The sequence below is a fragment of the Acipenser ruthenus genome, chromosome 46 (genome assembly GCF_902713425.1).
Source record: "Acipenser ruthenus chromosome 46, fAciRut3.2 maternal haplotype, whole genome shotgun sequence".
NCBI classification, from domain to species: domain Eukaryota; kingdom Metazoa; phylum Chordata; class Actinopteri; order Acipenseriformes; family Acipenseridae; genus Acipenser; species Acipenser ruthenus.
In genome coordinates, this window is record NC_081234.1 from 7803078 (window position 1) to 7820182 (window position 17105).

Genomic DNA, 17105 nt, shown 5'->3' on the forward strand with positions numbered 1-17105 from the left:
TAAAGTTGCTGTCACATTTTCTGGATAAAAACCCCACTGTTGAAGGGTCATTGGTCAGGCTGTGAATCTGAAGTACCACTGTATATTAGTTTAGGTTATGGCTCCTTTAAACCCAAACCTCCCGGCACTGCAGGCAGACTGTTGTTTTGCATTGTGGCAATAGCACACCCTACTGGAAAAACCACGCCTTGAGTTTTATCCAACAAAGAGGCACTTGCTTCAAATTAGGACACTGTGGGGGTTAAGAATCAATTAAAAAAAACACACATACACACCAGCCAAGAGCATTTCTTTACTATGTGTCTTCGCTCCAGTGTTATAACTGCAGCAGCAATATAAAATCATAAAACATCTGTATTTTAATATTTAAAATTATTTCAGACTCCAGATGGCACTATATATTTACAAGTCTTTACTCCTCGTGTGCGTTATGCAACAGACAGCAGCAAAACAAAATGCATTATACAAGAAAACAACAAATAATCATAATAATAATAATAGTATCTGTACATACTTTATCTAAAAGGATGAAATGTTCAGTTCTTTCGTTAGATTTGTTACAAAATACACATTTGCATAATTCAAACATGGTCTCCCACACTCCTTGGTCCTCATTCCCCAGTGCCAACACTAACGGACTGAAATGGAAAGGCATTTGAATTGGAAATCAATACATTGGGGAATACATTCATTTTAAAAAGGACTGGACCCTTTTAGGACTAGACTTTTTTCGGGGCTGGTTTCACAGACCCTGATTAGCACCTTGCTCATCAGGGTCTGTGAAACCAGCATTTTTTTTTAAACACACATGTATGTGATCCCAGCCCTGGATGAATAAAGAGCATGGGTAGGGTGCAGTGGTAAGGCAATGGTACACTTTTGGTCATTGTCAATCATCAAGGCTGATTCGTAAAGCTCCAGGTTGCTTAAGAACACCAGATGTTGTTTTTTTTAGGAACATACAGCAAACTAGTGGCCTGCAGATGACTAGATGTAACAAACCCAGCATGCCTACTAAACCTCCATTCAACTAGATTTAACTGGCATTTTTTTACCAATACAATAACAAGAACAACAACAAAACACTGAAAAAAAGGTTCCTGTGCAATACAAGGGTGAAGTTCAAAGCCTATTGCAAAAACGGACAGATTGCGCACAGACTCTCTTTTACACACTGCAAGCCGCTCTGTGTGCTTTCACTTTTGTTTTCAGTTGGAAGTTGGAAGCAGCGTCCCTCCCTCTGCGTTTCATGTTTAGCATTGTGAGAAGGTGTTTCTTTGCAAAAGGGAGTATGCTGCCCTCTGGTGTAGTATTAAATCAAAGCACGCTTTTGACCTTTCCCCGGTCACTTTGCTTTCAGTTTTGTTTTCAACGGGTTTTCTTTTAAAGGTGATGCCCGCTTTTCTTTTTTTGTCTGCGTCTCAACTTTAAAAAAACAAAACAAAACAAAAATGTGAAAATAAATCAAAGCTGGTCTGGCCCTTGTTTCTATAGGAATCGTAAGGACACTGTGAATAAAAGGATACGATTATATGATTATTAATAAAAAGAATAGCAGCAGCAGCAGCAGAATAAAAAGCCATTAGAACCTAAAAGTACGAAGCCAGAGAATATACTGAGAAGAGAAACAAAGACGGAATGGCTCCAGTTTTCTGTAATTGACATTCTTTTATATGAATCAAAAGTCCAGGAAACGGATCTGTGCCCCTTTGCTTTTGATTTCCTGTTTTGTTTTTTTTTTAGGGGAAGGCGGGTCTAGCCTGTAACTCAGCTGCAGAGAAACACAAAACCAGCATTAAACCCATCAAACATGAACTACAATAAGAAAGCCAACACATGGCTCAATGCCTGCGACGTGCACAGCCTCGCAAGTACGTTGATTCAGGGTTAGGAGAATAATAGCTGCACATTTCCAATTAGCAAATAAGCCATCTCTGGTGACTTACAGCAAACGAAATACATTCTCCGGACAGATTCTTCACTGTCCACACCATACATTTACTACAGCTCAGTGGAAAGAAGATAAACTGTAACCTAGCCCTCTGTGCGTATTACAGCATACACATTTAATGCATAACAAGTGTCTCTAAACATCATTTAAATACAGAACAGAATTTAATAAAAAAAAAAAAAAAACACACTGTTCACAGAAGGCGTGATCTAGAAAGGAGAACGCAGTCCTCAAGCATCTTCGAGGGAATGATTATCCCTGTAGTGTGCGCTTGGTGACAAGTTCAGTTATTCGTGAACTAACTCACGTTAAGGTTACACGGCAAGGAGCAGTGTGTACGGTAGACAGAACCTCTCATCATTTATCACAGGACTTGTTAGAAATAGCAGCGGAAGCTCTCTCACTTTCACAGTACCTGGTTGAGGCAAATCCTCACGAGTCCCCATCATGTCCATCAGCTTTAGTACACACACACACACACACACATATATATATATATATATATATACACATATATACACACACAGTAGAGTGCAAATGTATTAGAACACCCCATTGCTTCTGTTTTCATTTGTTGTGCATATGAAATCCAACCACTGAAACTGAAAATATTGGAAAACTGTCAAAATAGGCAAATTAGTGATGGTCCAATTTAATTGATGACTTTAATAGGCCACACGTGCAATTCATTTAAAATAGTAAGAGAAAAGGAACACATTGACACATGGTAAAATGCAGGAGACTTTATAGAAGTTTAAGATGCTTAATTAAAGCACAAAGCGGTCACACGAGTGCCTATTGTTTCTATATCGTCGATTACTGACCGAAAATTGAAATTCTCACACCCAGAGGTTTTCATGCAGGTAGGTATAATATCCAATACATTTGCACACAACTGTATGAACTTGTTTATTCATGATGACCCAATTTTGACCCCTAGCGATCACGGGACACTGAACTGACCCACTGAACTCTGCCCGCTGATCTTTAAAATATTATATTGGTCCTGTCCTGATCAATTTTTGTCGTTCAAGGTCATGTGGCACGATGGGGTCAAGCTCAGGCCATCAGAAACAAACACCACTGTGCAGGGTATGGGGGGGGAAAAAAACTGGAAACACCTGCCATATGCAGCACACACACTTGTGTAAATGGGTGAACATGACAGATTCCTTTGTAATGCAAATTGCATACGTTTATATTCTGTAGTATATTTAAGTTGTGTCAGAAGCAGTCACAGTGGGCAAGAAAGCAAATCTGACGGACTGATACTGGGAGGACAAGCCTTGACTACAGAAACAAACCAAGGAACTGTTTAACAAGGTTTTAATGATCATTAATAAGAACAGAATTCTCTGTAGATTTCCACTAACCTAAAAAAGGCAATGATCATTAGAGAATGGTCACGTATCTCTTAAGAGCAAGTTGCTTAAAAATATGTGCCATCCTGCTCATTGTGGCACTGCATCCTATTGACAGTGCTATGGGAGGTGTTTCCAATTTTGAGTCCAATCCTTATACATTTGTGTGGAAGCAAACATGACTATCTTCAGATTTGCACAAAACAGCGGATGTTTGGGTTCAAACAGACCAAACTGTAACCAGCTTTCAAGCCCACACTCGTCCTACTGCTGCAGGCATGTCAAGCAACGCAACCCATGACACCAGAGAAGAACTGCCTGTGGGCTACCTGATATTAGCTTTTTAATAAGCTATTGTACGTGTTTTAAAACAGCAGATCGCCTTGCCTGCTATGATTTTTTCCAATGCACTTCTCTTGAAAGTTAATCCAGCTTCCTACTCGAGAATATAAAAGTAATGTAATGTTTTTTTTGGTTTTTTTTAGGGAAACGGAATGAGGTAATGCTTGCAGACTAGGGTGAACAAAGCAGCGCGTAAGAACTTAGCGATAGCAACATTCAGTGCTTAAGGGAAATGAATTTACTCAAGAAGCTCTAAGTCCAGGAATAGGTAACCTTGAAGTCAATTAACGCATCAATTATTTACAGTTATTTTAGGTTAAGATCACGTCTTAAAGTTTGGTCTACAACTTCCTTTTCATTTAGTTTTCCTCATTGGTATAAAATGATTACGGTACGTACTGTAGAAAAATATAGGATTTCAATTGTGTAGGTTACTTGAGAAATTGACAGCGCTGTTTGTGACAAGAAAAACACAACCCTATGGAAAGTCTAGGCACTTTTTAGTAAACGATAAAAGGAATGATATTTGCTGGTAATCTTGACAGCTTAAAAAAAAACTAGATGTCCTACTTTTGAAAGACTGCAAAAAGAAAAAAAAAAAAGATATATGCCAATATAAACATTGACTTACTGCAGGGCTCTCTCTGTAGAAACATTCAGAAATTGCAATTTACATTACACCATTTCGGTTGATACACGAAGTAAAAATTGTCCCAATTGGTTAAAACCAGATAAGACAGGACTACTGATAAACAACACACCCGACGAAAAAAAAAAAAAAAAAATCACCCACTGCATTAAGGAACATATTCAGATTGAGCTCCGGCTTTGATTCCAGTTAGCTAGGACACTGTGCAGATGATTGATCGTTCTGATGTTTCTTTTTTTTCCCCCCACTGTACCCATGGTGCAATGGGGGAAAAAAACCTACATTCATATAAAATAGATCATGCCAGGGCGTTTCTGAGATCTGATGAACATGACCTGTCATTTATAATTTCCTATAGCCCACTCAGTTTCCTATTGACACATACTTCAGTTTCGAACACCAAATCCCATCACTAACACACTGCATAATGAAGGCTTACTGGAGTGCTCACTTGCTTCTTATGGCACAGTAACGGTGCTCATCAGTGCCCTTACCAATCACTGCACCTCCACACAGAAGACAAGCAGACGTGCAGATCCAATTAAGTTCTGCAGTCAAGGGAAAACAAGAAGTAAAAAAAATAAAATAAAAACATCTCCCGATTCTTGTTGAAAAACGGGGTCCCAACGGGGTCTCAATTTGCTCCCTATTAGCAAGAGCGCTTAACTGGTTTCGTTTTCTGCCCCTCTTCTTCAGGACAAGGATCCGCCGCTCTTTTCTAGGTTGTGCTTGGTGAGGAAGTACTTGAAGAACTCATAGACCGACCAGGCGATGGCTGTGGAGGGCATCTGGAAGATGATGCGAGCCTGGGCCCCCTTGAAGTAAGCCTGGACGCCTCCCAGCTGGTACACCGTCCTGAAAGCGTTGGCCATCCCGGAGAGGTGACCGCTCACGTGGGCGGAGTTCAAGGCCACGTTCTCCTGCGTGTTGAGCAGCGTTTTGCAGACGTCCAGCGGCGTCGTGGCGGCTGCGGCCACGGCTCCCGCCAAGGCCCCGGAGATGATGTGCGTCTGGGGCTGGTACTGCCGGTGCGGGTTCAGCTGCTCCTGCATGAACTCGTAGGTGATGAAGTGCAGGGCCTGGAAGGGGATGTTCATGGTCAGCTGCGTGGTGTAGCTGCGGTAAAAAGCCGCCAAGCCCTCTGTCCTCCTCACTGTACGAATGCAGTCCCAGACGCCCTTGTAAGGAGAGTTGTACATCTGCATTCTCGTCTTCACAACTGCGGAGCCCCAAGAACAGAGATGTTAAGGTTTGTTGGAACAGTGTTGGAAAAACGGGGGGGGGGAGGGGGCATTTGACATGAAGGGTCATGAGGATGGAAAAAAAGAAAATGGTTTATCTAAACTAAAAAATTAAAAAAACCTTCCCTGTAAATTTTGATAGAATATTAAAAAAAAAAAATTTCCCCCCAGCACATTTCCATGTACTTTGACTCAGGCCTGAATAAATGAATGCATACATTACTGCAAGCTGTTCACTCAGCATGCTGTACTATCACACCTCTGCATCACATTACCTTCTGCCGGGTTCATCACTGCATCGTGGAGCACTGTAGCCATGCTGCCAGCAATGCCTGGAAACAATCGAAATAAATAAATAAAATCAACACTGTGCCACTGTTACTGTCATACAAACACATCTATGGAACCTGTGTAAGAAAAGGCAGCATACAGCCAAAAACAATAACACACCAAGGGAAACTTTGTTTTGCATGAAGCAGGGATGGAAATAAGACTCTCACTGCATTGCAGTTTGGTCCATTCCTGATTGTATCATGAAGTTTTATGAACTTGTTACCTATACACTAGGGCTAATCAAACACATATTAAAATCTGGAATGGGCAAATCTGCAATGCAATGAGTCTTGTTTCCATCCCCGATAAAGGCGTTTCAGTTGTTTGAAAAGATGACTGTGTAGGGGAGCTGGAGTCTGAATCTTACTCTTTGCTTCACAACTCTGATTAAATACGCAACTACCTGCAGAAGCCTTGTGGCCAAACGAACATTGATGTGGTTTGCATGAAAGATTCCTCTGGGTTGGGAGGTAGTGTGCTCTTTTGCGATTTATCATCAACTTATTTATGATAGTGGGGAGGAGATGGGCGTGCTCAAAAGTACAAGGCGTTTGTAGCAAGAGTAAAGGTAAAGCAAAAAAAAAAAAAAGATCTTTTACAATGTTTGCTTTGGTCTGAAGGGCAAACATTACAAACTCTGAAACCTGTTGCAGTTCAGCATGGGGAATGCAAGAAGAGTGTTATCCGTGCAGTCTAGCACACACGGGCAGCAGTGTGGAGTAGTGGTTAGGGCTCTGAACTCTTGACCGGAGGGTCGTGGGTTCAATTCCAGGTGGGGACACTTCTGCTACACCCTTGAGCAAGGTACTTTACCTAGATTGCTAGAGAATAATGTGTAAAAAATAATGTAATTGTATGTTAAAATAATGTGATATCTTGTAACAATTGTAAGTCGCCCTGGATAAGAGTGTCTGCTAAGAAATAAATAATAATACAGGGAAATAAAGCTCTTTTTTCCCCCCATTGTGCTCTAATGAAGGCGTGATTTATTTAAATTAATAAAGTAAAAAAAAATCATGCAATAATCTCAGTTCTACTTTATTCCTTTCACTCGTAAATTACTTTCACACTGCTTGTCTGTTAAACTGGGATATTTAACTTGCAAGAATTAACACAATTAATAAAGGAAAGCGGTACAATGTAGGCCAATGGTTACAAAACCAAAATGGAACTAAGATTTTTTGCTCTTGCCTGTAATCTATAACGGTCTTGAGCTCTAAAGAGGGTGAACAGGAAAGAAAACAACAGCAGATAGAAACCTTTTGACTAACAACAGAACACAATAAAAACACAGTGTGGCGGCTTGTCTAAACTGTGATCTGGGCAGCAGCCAACGAAGACTTGGAATAAACAGCACTTGTTTAGTTCAATCTCAGTACACAGACGGAACAGAACCATTTATTTTGCTTGCAGCCTTGCTACTGCAACCTTAATGCTGTAGCTAGCAAAATGTCTTCGGACAGCAGTTTTGTACCACTCTGTTTAATTAAAACCAGACACTGGAGAGGATTGTATTTCAACAGCGGGACTTGGCGTACAGAATGCATCTTGTTTCTCACTCTGCCTAGGAGGAAAACTGATCTCGTAAACAATAGGTAGAATTCAAACTGCTTTAGCTGCGGCATGTGGGTGCAGTAAGAAAAGTAAAATGTGTGTTAATGTCGACCCAGCAGTATGAACAAGGGGATGAAAACACTTCTGGATCTATGACAGCGGCGCTAGTCCTTTTCAATGGAGTCATTGTGATTTAAAAGGAGTAAGCTACTGTTGGTTAAAGAGCTTGTGCTTGACAAATCGAGCCACGCAACTTGGTTTGGACATTCACACTGAAGTCAATGGAAGTTATGTGGGAGCTGCTGCAGTAACAGCATTCTTATCCGAGACATTGGGCGCTATTGTCAGCTTTTTTAACACATTGGAAGTGTACGTGAATCTATTGATTCAAAAGAAGAAAGGCAAAACTGAAGTTACAAAACTAGAAATAAACTGAGAGTTTCATTTAAAAGTAATTTTAAAAGAACGACATTTAGAAACCAACACAAGACGAGACTTCACCTGTGGATCTGCAATTCAAATGATGGTTTTGAAATAAAGCCCCCTTTTTACATCAGTTAGTTTCAGCTTGCTTCTTTCATTAGATTTTTATTTTTTATTTTTTTTTATACCGTTTGCTGTGTGGCTGTTGCCGCCGTGCTTGATGATGTCACTCAGAGTCCATTTCATTTTCTCGTAGCAGGCGAAGTAGAGTGCGTGCGCAGGCCCCGCCCCCAGGATGGTGATGTTCATCCCCCTCAGCGGCCGCCACACCCCCTCAGTGCGCACGATCCTGCTCAGCGCCTCGTACACGCTCCGGTACTGCGCCCTGGGGTCTGGATACAGACTCTGCATTCGCGTCTGGAGAAAACACACAGCAATACAAAATCAACAGCAAGCCATTTATCGAACTACATTTCCTTCATGACCTTAGACCCGCTTTCTTTAACCGTTATAACAAACCAAGTTGAGTAGACAAACGTTTCGGCTAGTGCCTTCTTTAGTCTGCTTATGGTTTTACCTTAGAAATCTGATCTAGTTTAGAGAGGGAGAAGTGCATATCTAGCAGTGGAGGCTCCTTAGAGGAGGCAAGTCTCCGTTATAAACTCCTGTTTGTTATGAACGTAGCAGTAGCAGATCACGTGATTTGAGCACAGGTTTTAATTGGAGGAGCCCAGAGAGTTTTTTTTTTTTTTTTCATCAGGAGGAGACAAGCCTCCATTATAAACTCCTATCTCTATAACCACAGCACTAGCAATCTTGAAATCGAAATGCTATATGAATGTTGTGCATTTCTAAACATATGCTGGCAGTGTGTAACAGTTAAGTATATTAGAATAAACTCTGATGGGCTACTGTTTTATTTTCTCTGTTGGCTAGTGGAGAAAATGCATTCAACAGCCAAATTGGGGTAAACCTGTTTAGGCAGCACTTGTAGATCTCTTGATCCTCCTGCTATGCACTGGACTTGCCTGATCTACACACCACGTTACTGGATCCTCAGCTGATGCACTATCCTTGCACTACTATTACGTCATTGTAGATATAACCTTGTAATCCTAACTTGTTGCATCCTAGTTCATATTGTATTTTAGCAGTATTATTTGCACTTACTGTAAACTACACTGTATTTAAATATTCATCTTTCATTGTAACCCTGCACTGCCTTGTAACACCTGTAGTTGCCTTGAAATTGAAGTGTTGTCAGACCGAATACAATATGATTCTACTGCTGCTGGGAGTTTAAGGGACTCTACGTCCTCTGCCTTTTTTCTGCTACCCCATTTTTTTCCCCCACCACCCTATCTAGCACCCTCCGCCCTACCTAAATTAGTGAGAAGAACGGCAGCTCTCTCCACCGTGGAGTTTAAAGAGATAACCGAAGAATCTGCCTGCAATTGTTTTTGATTCGTTATTACTACCGTACAACGTATGTGCAAGCACATGTTTATTTGCAAGGACGTGCTACTGTAGCTGTCTTTCTTCACAACAGCTATCCGGTCACTTTGTCACTTTCCAGTATCCACACTCTATACCTGTTGCAATGGAATTTCAGGCAGGTACTGTAATACAGTAAGCCAAGTCAACACCTGCTCCTCTTATCCCTGTAATCCATGCACTTGAAAGATCACTCTGCATGCAGCAGGGGAGGGGGGGGGGGGCAATGAAAGGTTTGCATTGCATCTGTCAAATGCAGGCAATTACTTCTAATGTCGGTTCAGTTCTGAGGATGAAATGCACACAATACCAAAGGTTTCAAAGAATGTGCCGTAACAACAACTTGAAATATAAACCAGCAGAGAGATTTCAATCCACTTTATGGCGGAGCTTTGTCCTAATCCTATAAACACAGTATACGGTAGAGCAGTTTTGAGCGCCTATGTATTTCTTAGTACATTCTTCTGATAGAAAGCATCATTTCTTGCTCATTTTTTGGAGTGGCTTTGACCCAAATGCTGTAAACCTGCTCCTTGCACAGGACTGTAGTGATTTGTTTGCACTGGTGGCAACGTTGGGACAGTTTTATGACTGAAATATACAGATCATAAAACTCCCTTGAAATGACTGTGTACTTTTCAAACGATTTCCAAGCAGCAATGTACAGAGAATGAAATGCTGTCTCTCTGAAATGTCCCCAAAGGCTGCTTGTAGAGAGTATCAGTTTAATTCTGCTGGAGTAAGTGCAGGCTAGACTGGGGATGAATTCTCACTGGCTCGTGTTAGGAACGCCTCAGTTACTGACACAATGGGTACCGAACAGAGAACAACCACCAAACGCTGCATTCCAAGGATCTGAAATACCAAAAAAAGAGCATCCCATAATACTGTGCCATTACTACACACACCCATGGTCATAAAAATATGATCCCATCAATAAAAATGACATCCATGCACCCTCTTCCCAATGTACACTGTACTAACTCTCTGAAGCGAGGTGGTTTGAATGTGTGTCCCCACGGAGAGTGTGATTTTATCTAGAGATGTACCGTTTGCTCCTGTACAGTAATTCATTTACCACAGCGGAAGAAAGAGCCAGGAAATACAAAAATCACCTCACTTCAGAAATCAGTTTTGCGAGTTATAAAAAAAAAAAAAAAATGTACAGAATAGTGCAGACATCTGGATGATTTGTGCAGAAAAAAAGGAGTACAAAATGAGACACATACTTTAACACGATGTTAAACTGGTATAAAGTAAATGAATTATTCTACAAATCTATCCTTGTCAAGTAGCAATACATTCATTGAACCATTATAAGGAAATGAAAACAGACTTCCAGTCAAAAGGTTTGTCAATTTTAGTTTCTGTTAGGATTTCTAAATGCAGCACTACTGGGAGTATGGATGGTAGATTAAGAACCAGCCAGTAATGGAGGTTCCGCAATGACAGGATTCTCACCTTTGCTATGTGTGCCCAGAATAGAATTTCCTTCTCACTCTGCCAGTAACCTTGTCACCTAGGAGTGGGAGTGACACCTTTCAAACACTCCCTATTCGTTACATTGTAACCACAAACAATAAGACTGCATTCACTCACTTCCTCACCTTTTACATTATCTAAAGATTACTGGAAGTCTTACAACAGCTGAAGGGCTCCTTCCTGAAGAGTGTTCAAAGGTTCATGCAAGAAGTGCCAACTTTACCAGCCATTAAAGAACAGGAATCTTTTTTTTATTAAAAATAATGAGATGTGTATTACGTTGGCTTTGTGCAACTCATCAGCATAAGATCACATTTCTTGATCCAAGTGCTGTAAACCTGCAGCCTGATATCTGTTATTAGCTGTTGTCTAAATTGCTATTTCAGTATTCGTATGATTCTGTACGAAACACGCATCCACAGTGTTTAGAATTCACATCCTAGCCTTGTATTTAATGTATTGTTTTTTTACTGTTTGCATATAATGTATTATGCATTGTTCCTCACTATCTTGTATAGCGCTTTGGGATGGTGGTCCACTATGAAAGGCGCTATATAAAATAAAGATGGATATTGATTGATTGATTTTTATGCAGTAACCTTAGTGTGCGTTCTGTAATTTTATAGAAATGTAACACAATAAGTTTCGGTGTGTTATACACAGGATGTGCAGTATGTAATAGTATTCTATAAAAGTACAATAGAGTGTTTTGATAGGATTTTATTCTACCAATTTTACAGAATAACTAACAGTTGGCTGTTCCTTCAGACTGTACAGAAGACGTGACGGGTCACAGGACTGAGCTTCTATGCATATCACGACCTCCTGAAGAGCCGACTGTGTTTTAATTCAAATGGAAAGACGTGGGGTTACACCTTGATTATGCTGCATTTAGTTATACAGTTTAACAGTGCCTTTACTTTGAATCCAAAGGGAATTAGCCTCCTTAAAAAAAAAAGGTAAAACTGTGTGGAAAACACAGAAATTCTGCAAAGTCACGCACAATGAGCCATTGTCTGTGCTGGTTTATTGGCACCAAGTTCTGTACCAGGAAATAGATTACTCATAGGCTTCTAGCACATAATGACACGTGTGGATAACCACTAGTACGATTACAAATACAACAGAATACAAATAACACAGTAATGGTATGCTTAGATGGTTATTGGGTTTAAGCTTTTTGTTCAAAGTGTAAACATCAGAATGCTCAAAAGAAGATCAAACATTTCTAAGCATCAGAATAAGTTCCCGAGTAGGTATGGCAAAAAGTATAAACTTTTAAAATCATACATTTCAACTCAACTCGGAGATTACAGCGTTAGCCACTAAATGCATTCGGGCATGTTATCCACTTGCTTTGTTGTTAATCAAACAGTTTATTTCAGTACATTCTTAAAAAAAAAAAAAAAAAAAAACCGGGGATCGCTGTAAATTAGCAAGGAGTTTAATTACACAATTTCGGAATGTCATTGCGCCCACTGATTTTTAAACACTGGCTGGCACTCCTTGTGATGATTTCATTATTATTTAGGTGACTGGCTGGTTTGATGCCAGTCACAGCTGATGCTGCGTCAGAAAGGGCGAGGTGCCCAGCGGTTGCGTGACAGGCAGTTTGCTAATCGGTGTCTGTTCCAGCAGCGCAGAAGTGAACCCACCCAGTGCCTGCATCGGACTGATTCCTCTCACCAGGCTTCTGTGCTGGAGGCAAGCTGCTGACGATCACCCACAAGAGCATGCAGCGGCACCACGGCATGATGCGCAAGAGGTAGAAATTCACCAAAACAGACATTGAGGGGTCATCATTATTATTATTAATTTCTTAGCAGACGCCCTTATCCAGGGCGACTTACAATTGGGGATCGGGATCTCGATTGTGCTTTTGCTAGTTTTGCGACGTGGGCTACCATCCTCTGAGGAGACAGTATAATGCTTTCTGTACTTAAGCAGTAACTACAAGGCACATCTAGTGTCCGCTGAGTCTGACATCAATGGAACCAGTCATTCAGCAGCCTCTGCTGAGCTGTGAATGGGAGACTTTGTGACGGTACCTTTCCTAATGAAACTTAATTGGTTAAGATAGTCCACCTTGAATATAATGTGAATTAACAGCAGATTTTTAATTTTAGGGTGCTGGATACTCAAGCACCGTTTACAAGTGTCAGTACAATAAAAAATAACTTCGACAGCTATTTAAACACAGTCATGCTGGATGTCTTCACAGTCACAGAACAGATGTGTTTTACAATACTGACTTCACGCTGTGTAATGACATCCCCTCCCCATTGTATTACATCTTCAGAAGACAGAAGTGAAAGAAAAAAGTCCACTATTGCACAAGAAATAGCTGTTGCACAACTTTGGGTCACTGATGTTGTCATATGTAAATGTTTTCCTTTTCATTGATTTCATTGACAGAATTATAAAACAGACAAAGAGGACATTACTAGAACACCATCAGCCTAATCTGATGTACTTTCAATGTTTAAATTTAAATTTAAAAAATATAAAATGGAACCAATCTACGAACAACTTGTACACAGAACTAATTATTATTATTATTATTTATTTCTTAGCAGACACCATTATCCGGGGTCACTTACAATTGTTACAAGATATCACATTATTTTTACATACAATTACCCATTTATACAGTGGGGTTTTTACTGGAGCAATCTAGGTAAAGTACCTTGCTCAAGGGTACAGCAGCAGTGTCCCCCACCTGGGATTGAACCCACGACCCTCCGGTCAAGTCCAGAGCCCTAACCACTGCTCCACACTGCTGCCCCAAATGGTACAAGGCTGTGACGTGGACAAGAACTGATATTAAAACCTGCAGCTACTGGACTTTTTAGGGAACACTTGAAATGTGGTGCTGATGTGACCCTGTTCTTGTGACTTAGCAGCAAATCTCCATAATGCAGGAGGAACCAAACAGTCAGAGCACTCTGTTGAAGAGGGAGCTTTATTAGAGGCAACACACTGCACAATGGTCAGCTGTCAGGAAACGCTGCAAAGACATGACTGCCATGCACATGTGACGAAGGCACCAATCCCACCACTAGCGGCAGTACAGAGGGTGTGCTTGAAAAGTCATGTCACACTACTCCTATGTAGTCCGCAGCGTACGTTCAGGGAAATAATTTCTTTGTAAGGAATCCCTGAAAGCACGCACCAGGCAGGTGAACTAACTCTGCTTCACTGTGCAGCAACGTCAGGAACCACTGCAACTGTTTGTCTTATTGAATGCCAATAGATGCTACCTTAGGACAAAATACAATTAAGGTCATTGCCACTAACCAGTGTACTCTGCTGTTCCCATGCATTTCCTGCTCTTCATCACGGATAGCAACCATTCTTGACCACACTCTATACATTTTTCCAGTATTTCCAGATTACAACACTATGATCTAGCAGGCACACATTTGCATCTTATCAGTGATTTACCTTGCTTGTCTGTGATGATTTCTCTATGCTTCTACAGTAGATTGCCAGGATGGAAATAAGGTTCACATTGCATAGCAGTTTGATCCGTTCCTGGCTTTACTAGGAGTTGATCAAGTCAAAATTTATAACAAAACGTGATAGTTTGTTGTTAAAAGCTACTGTAGCAATTGTCTCCATCTACATACAGTATTACCTTTGTATTAGACGGAAGAGTTGCATGTACCCAACTTCAGAGCTTTTCAGCACACAAAAAAAAGTTCCTGCGTCAGACAGTTCAGTAGTTCGGGACAAACACCAAGGACTGACAATACAGAATGACACGGATTATAACATTAATTTGGCATCAAACCTAACTTAACTTGACGACTCACTGCCTGGCCGAATGGACCAGACAGAAACCCCCAAGACCATAACTCTATATTTTGAAAAAGGTGGGGAAGGTGAGGTGGTGGGTTACGATGAAATCGAGATGCAATGAGAGGTAAGTGAAGAGGGTATATATTTTACTAGCAATCTTGGTTAGCTAATGTGCAAATTGAATGATTGAAATTGGTGACGTGGCGATTGATGCCTGACCCTCCTCCAGAATTTTAGTTATTAACTACAGTTTTCAGATATCGTCCGTAACTACTGAGATTTCTCTTAGTATTTCAAAACTTTTCATGACGCACAATCTGGATTTAAGAAGCACAGGGTAATTATAAAGTCAGATGGGGCACTTCGCTTTGCTCTTGTGGGAAAACAATTCACCACAGAAACTATTTCAAAATGTACCACTACTCAGTGTTTTGCAGTTATGGATGATATCTGAAAACTGTAGTTTATGTAACTGTCTGACGCAGCAACTTTTGTATGTGCTGAAAAGCTCTAAAGTTGGGTGTAGTTTTTTTTTTTTTTTTTTTGTCTTGTTTTTATCAGGGTGGTGCAGTGGTAATACTCCTAAGATATTGTACACATGATCAAATCCAGAGAACAAAACTGAATGGAAAAAACAACTGACACTAAAAACTGTGCAAAAACAACGCATCCCATGCAACTCTTCTGTCTGATACAAAGGTAATACTGTATGTAGATGGAGACAATTGCTACAGTAGCTTTTAACAACTTATCAACTTTTGTTATAACGTTTGACTTGATATGCTACTCGTCTGTACTGTAAGTACATACTTAACTCAAAATCTCTGTTAACACGTATTACTATTTAATATTGTCGACTTCACGTGTTTATAATTACGTCCTACACAAACGACTCTTACACTTTGTTCCGTGTCCTAATGACATTAGGCTGACATTGTCGTTGCAAGTTAGCATGACTTGGCAAAGGTTGACGTCTGCCTTTACTTTCTCCCAGCGTGTCAAACCGGTCTGCACCCTAGGACGGTAGGCAAATGTGAGGCTGCAATGCAACTTACAAGACAGTCACCGAGCACATTTCCGCGAGTCCAAATGAAAAAAAAGTAGTTTACTAGTGCACACGCAAATGCATTAGTAATGTACCTTATGGCAGCGCTAACTAAATTAAATATAATAAAAACAGACTCTTTTTTTAGGCTTGCAATTTAAAGTATAAAACTAAAGCTCAAAACTAAACGGGTGGAGATAGCAAACAAAGAAACACATAAGCTAGTTGTGTGAGTGACTGTGTGTTTTCTTTAGTGGTCAGACACGTGTGTGCGTGTGCGTGTGCGTGTGCGTGTGCGTGTGCGTGTGCGTGTCAGACAGAAGTCCACGCTTCCTTACCTTGACAGAATCCACTGGGTACATCACCGTGTGCTCAAGAATGCCCGCAACGGCGCCGGCTGTCATCTGTGTCCCCAGCGAAACGGTGAGCGGCAGGCTCTCGTAGTCTACCACGTCCACGGGCTCGTCGTCGTTCCTTTCGCTGCTCTCTGCCATCTCCAACGCGGCTACAACAGTGTCTGCACGCAACTCCATCCCAATTATTCACACACTCGGGGCAGCCAGCTACCACTGCTCCTTGCAATCACACCGCTGTGACGTCATTCTACATAGTTACACAACACCCCGGGTGAGCCAATGAGAACAATCATACGGAGTAGAATTCTAAGGCAAGGCAGTGATACGACTTCAGAGGGCCGATTGACAGTGGAGATAACCAATGGGAAAGCTAAAAAAAAAAGCTCGATTGCCGGGGATAAAACTATGACGTCACTACTGTATGTTAAGCGATGGGAAAGAAGTTTTTTTTTTGATCGACTTAGGTTTTGACCAATTGTAAACTTCACAATTTGGGTTGCGACCAATAAGGAAACGGGTTCGGGAGATCTTGTCTAGTGCAGGTTTTGAAAAAAATAAGAAAAAAAAATGTCAAACTATTTCAGAGTAGAAGTTCGCGTGTTGTAAAATGAGCAGTTAGGAAAACAACGAGCAGGCTTTTAACATTCTTAGAACTGTCACACATATTGCATTTGCAATTAATATTGATAATACGACTGTCTATACACCATAAACAACACATCTATATATTAAATAACAATTTCCCATGGCATGGGCTGTGGGTTTTATATCCGTATGTCACATGTGTGTATATATGTGAGTGGACGTTTGTATTACAAGAATACAGTTAATTTGTAAACTATATATATATATATATATTTACATGGATTTTCCATTTGTTTTAATATATTTGAAGTACAGCAAAGTTTACTTTTAATGATAGCCCTTTTAATAGGATCAGCTGAATTACGTATATACTGTAAAAATAGACGTAAAAAACTGAGTAGGAAATATTGTATGCCATTTTTTTTATTATTATTATTAAATCATGTAAGAAATTAATTGGAGTGTCAGTGTTGAGAAAATTCCTTTGA

The 17105-nt window shown here is 40.5% G+C and overlaps 1 protein-coding gene across 1 annotated transcript; it reads right to left on the reverse strand.

Moving 5' to 3' along the window:
• Nucleotides 1-279: 279 nt before the first annotated feature.
• On the reverse strand, nucleotides 280-16317 carry LOC117397786 (mitoferrin-1). Its single transcript, XM_033996642.3, has 4 exons — nucleotides 16015-16317; nucleotides 8043-8271; nucleotides 5820-5876; nucleotides 280-5522 (listed from the first exon to the last, which is right to left on the reverse strand). Exons 1-4 carry the CDS (start codon nucleotides 16207-16209, stop codon nucleotides 4996-4998), a joined length of 1008 nt encoding a protein of 335 aa, XP_033852533.2. The 5' UTR covers nucleotides 16210-16317; the 3' UTR covers nucleotides 280-4995.
• Between the last annotated feature and the right edge of the window lie 788 nt (nucleotides 16318-17105).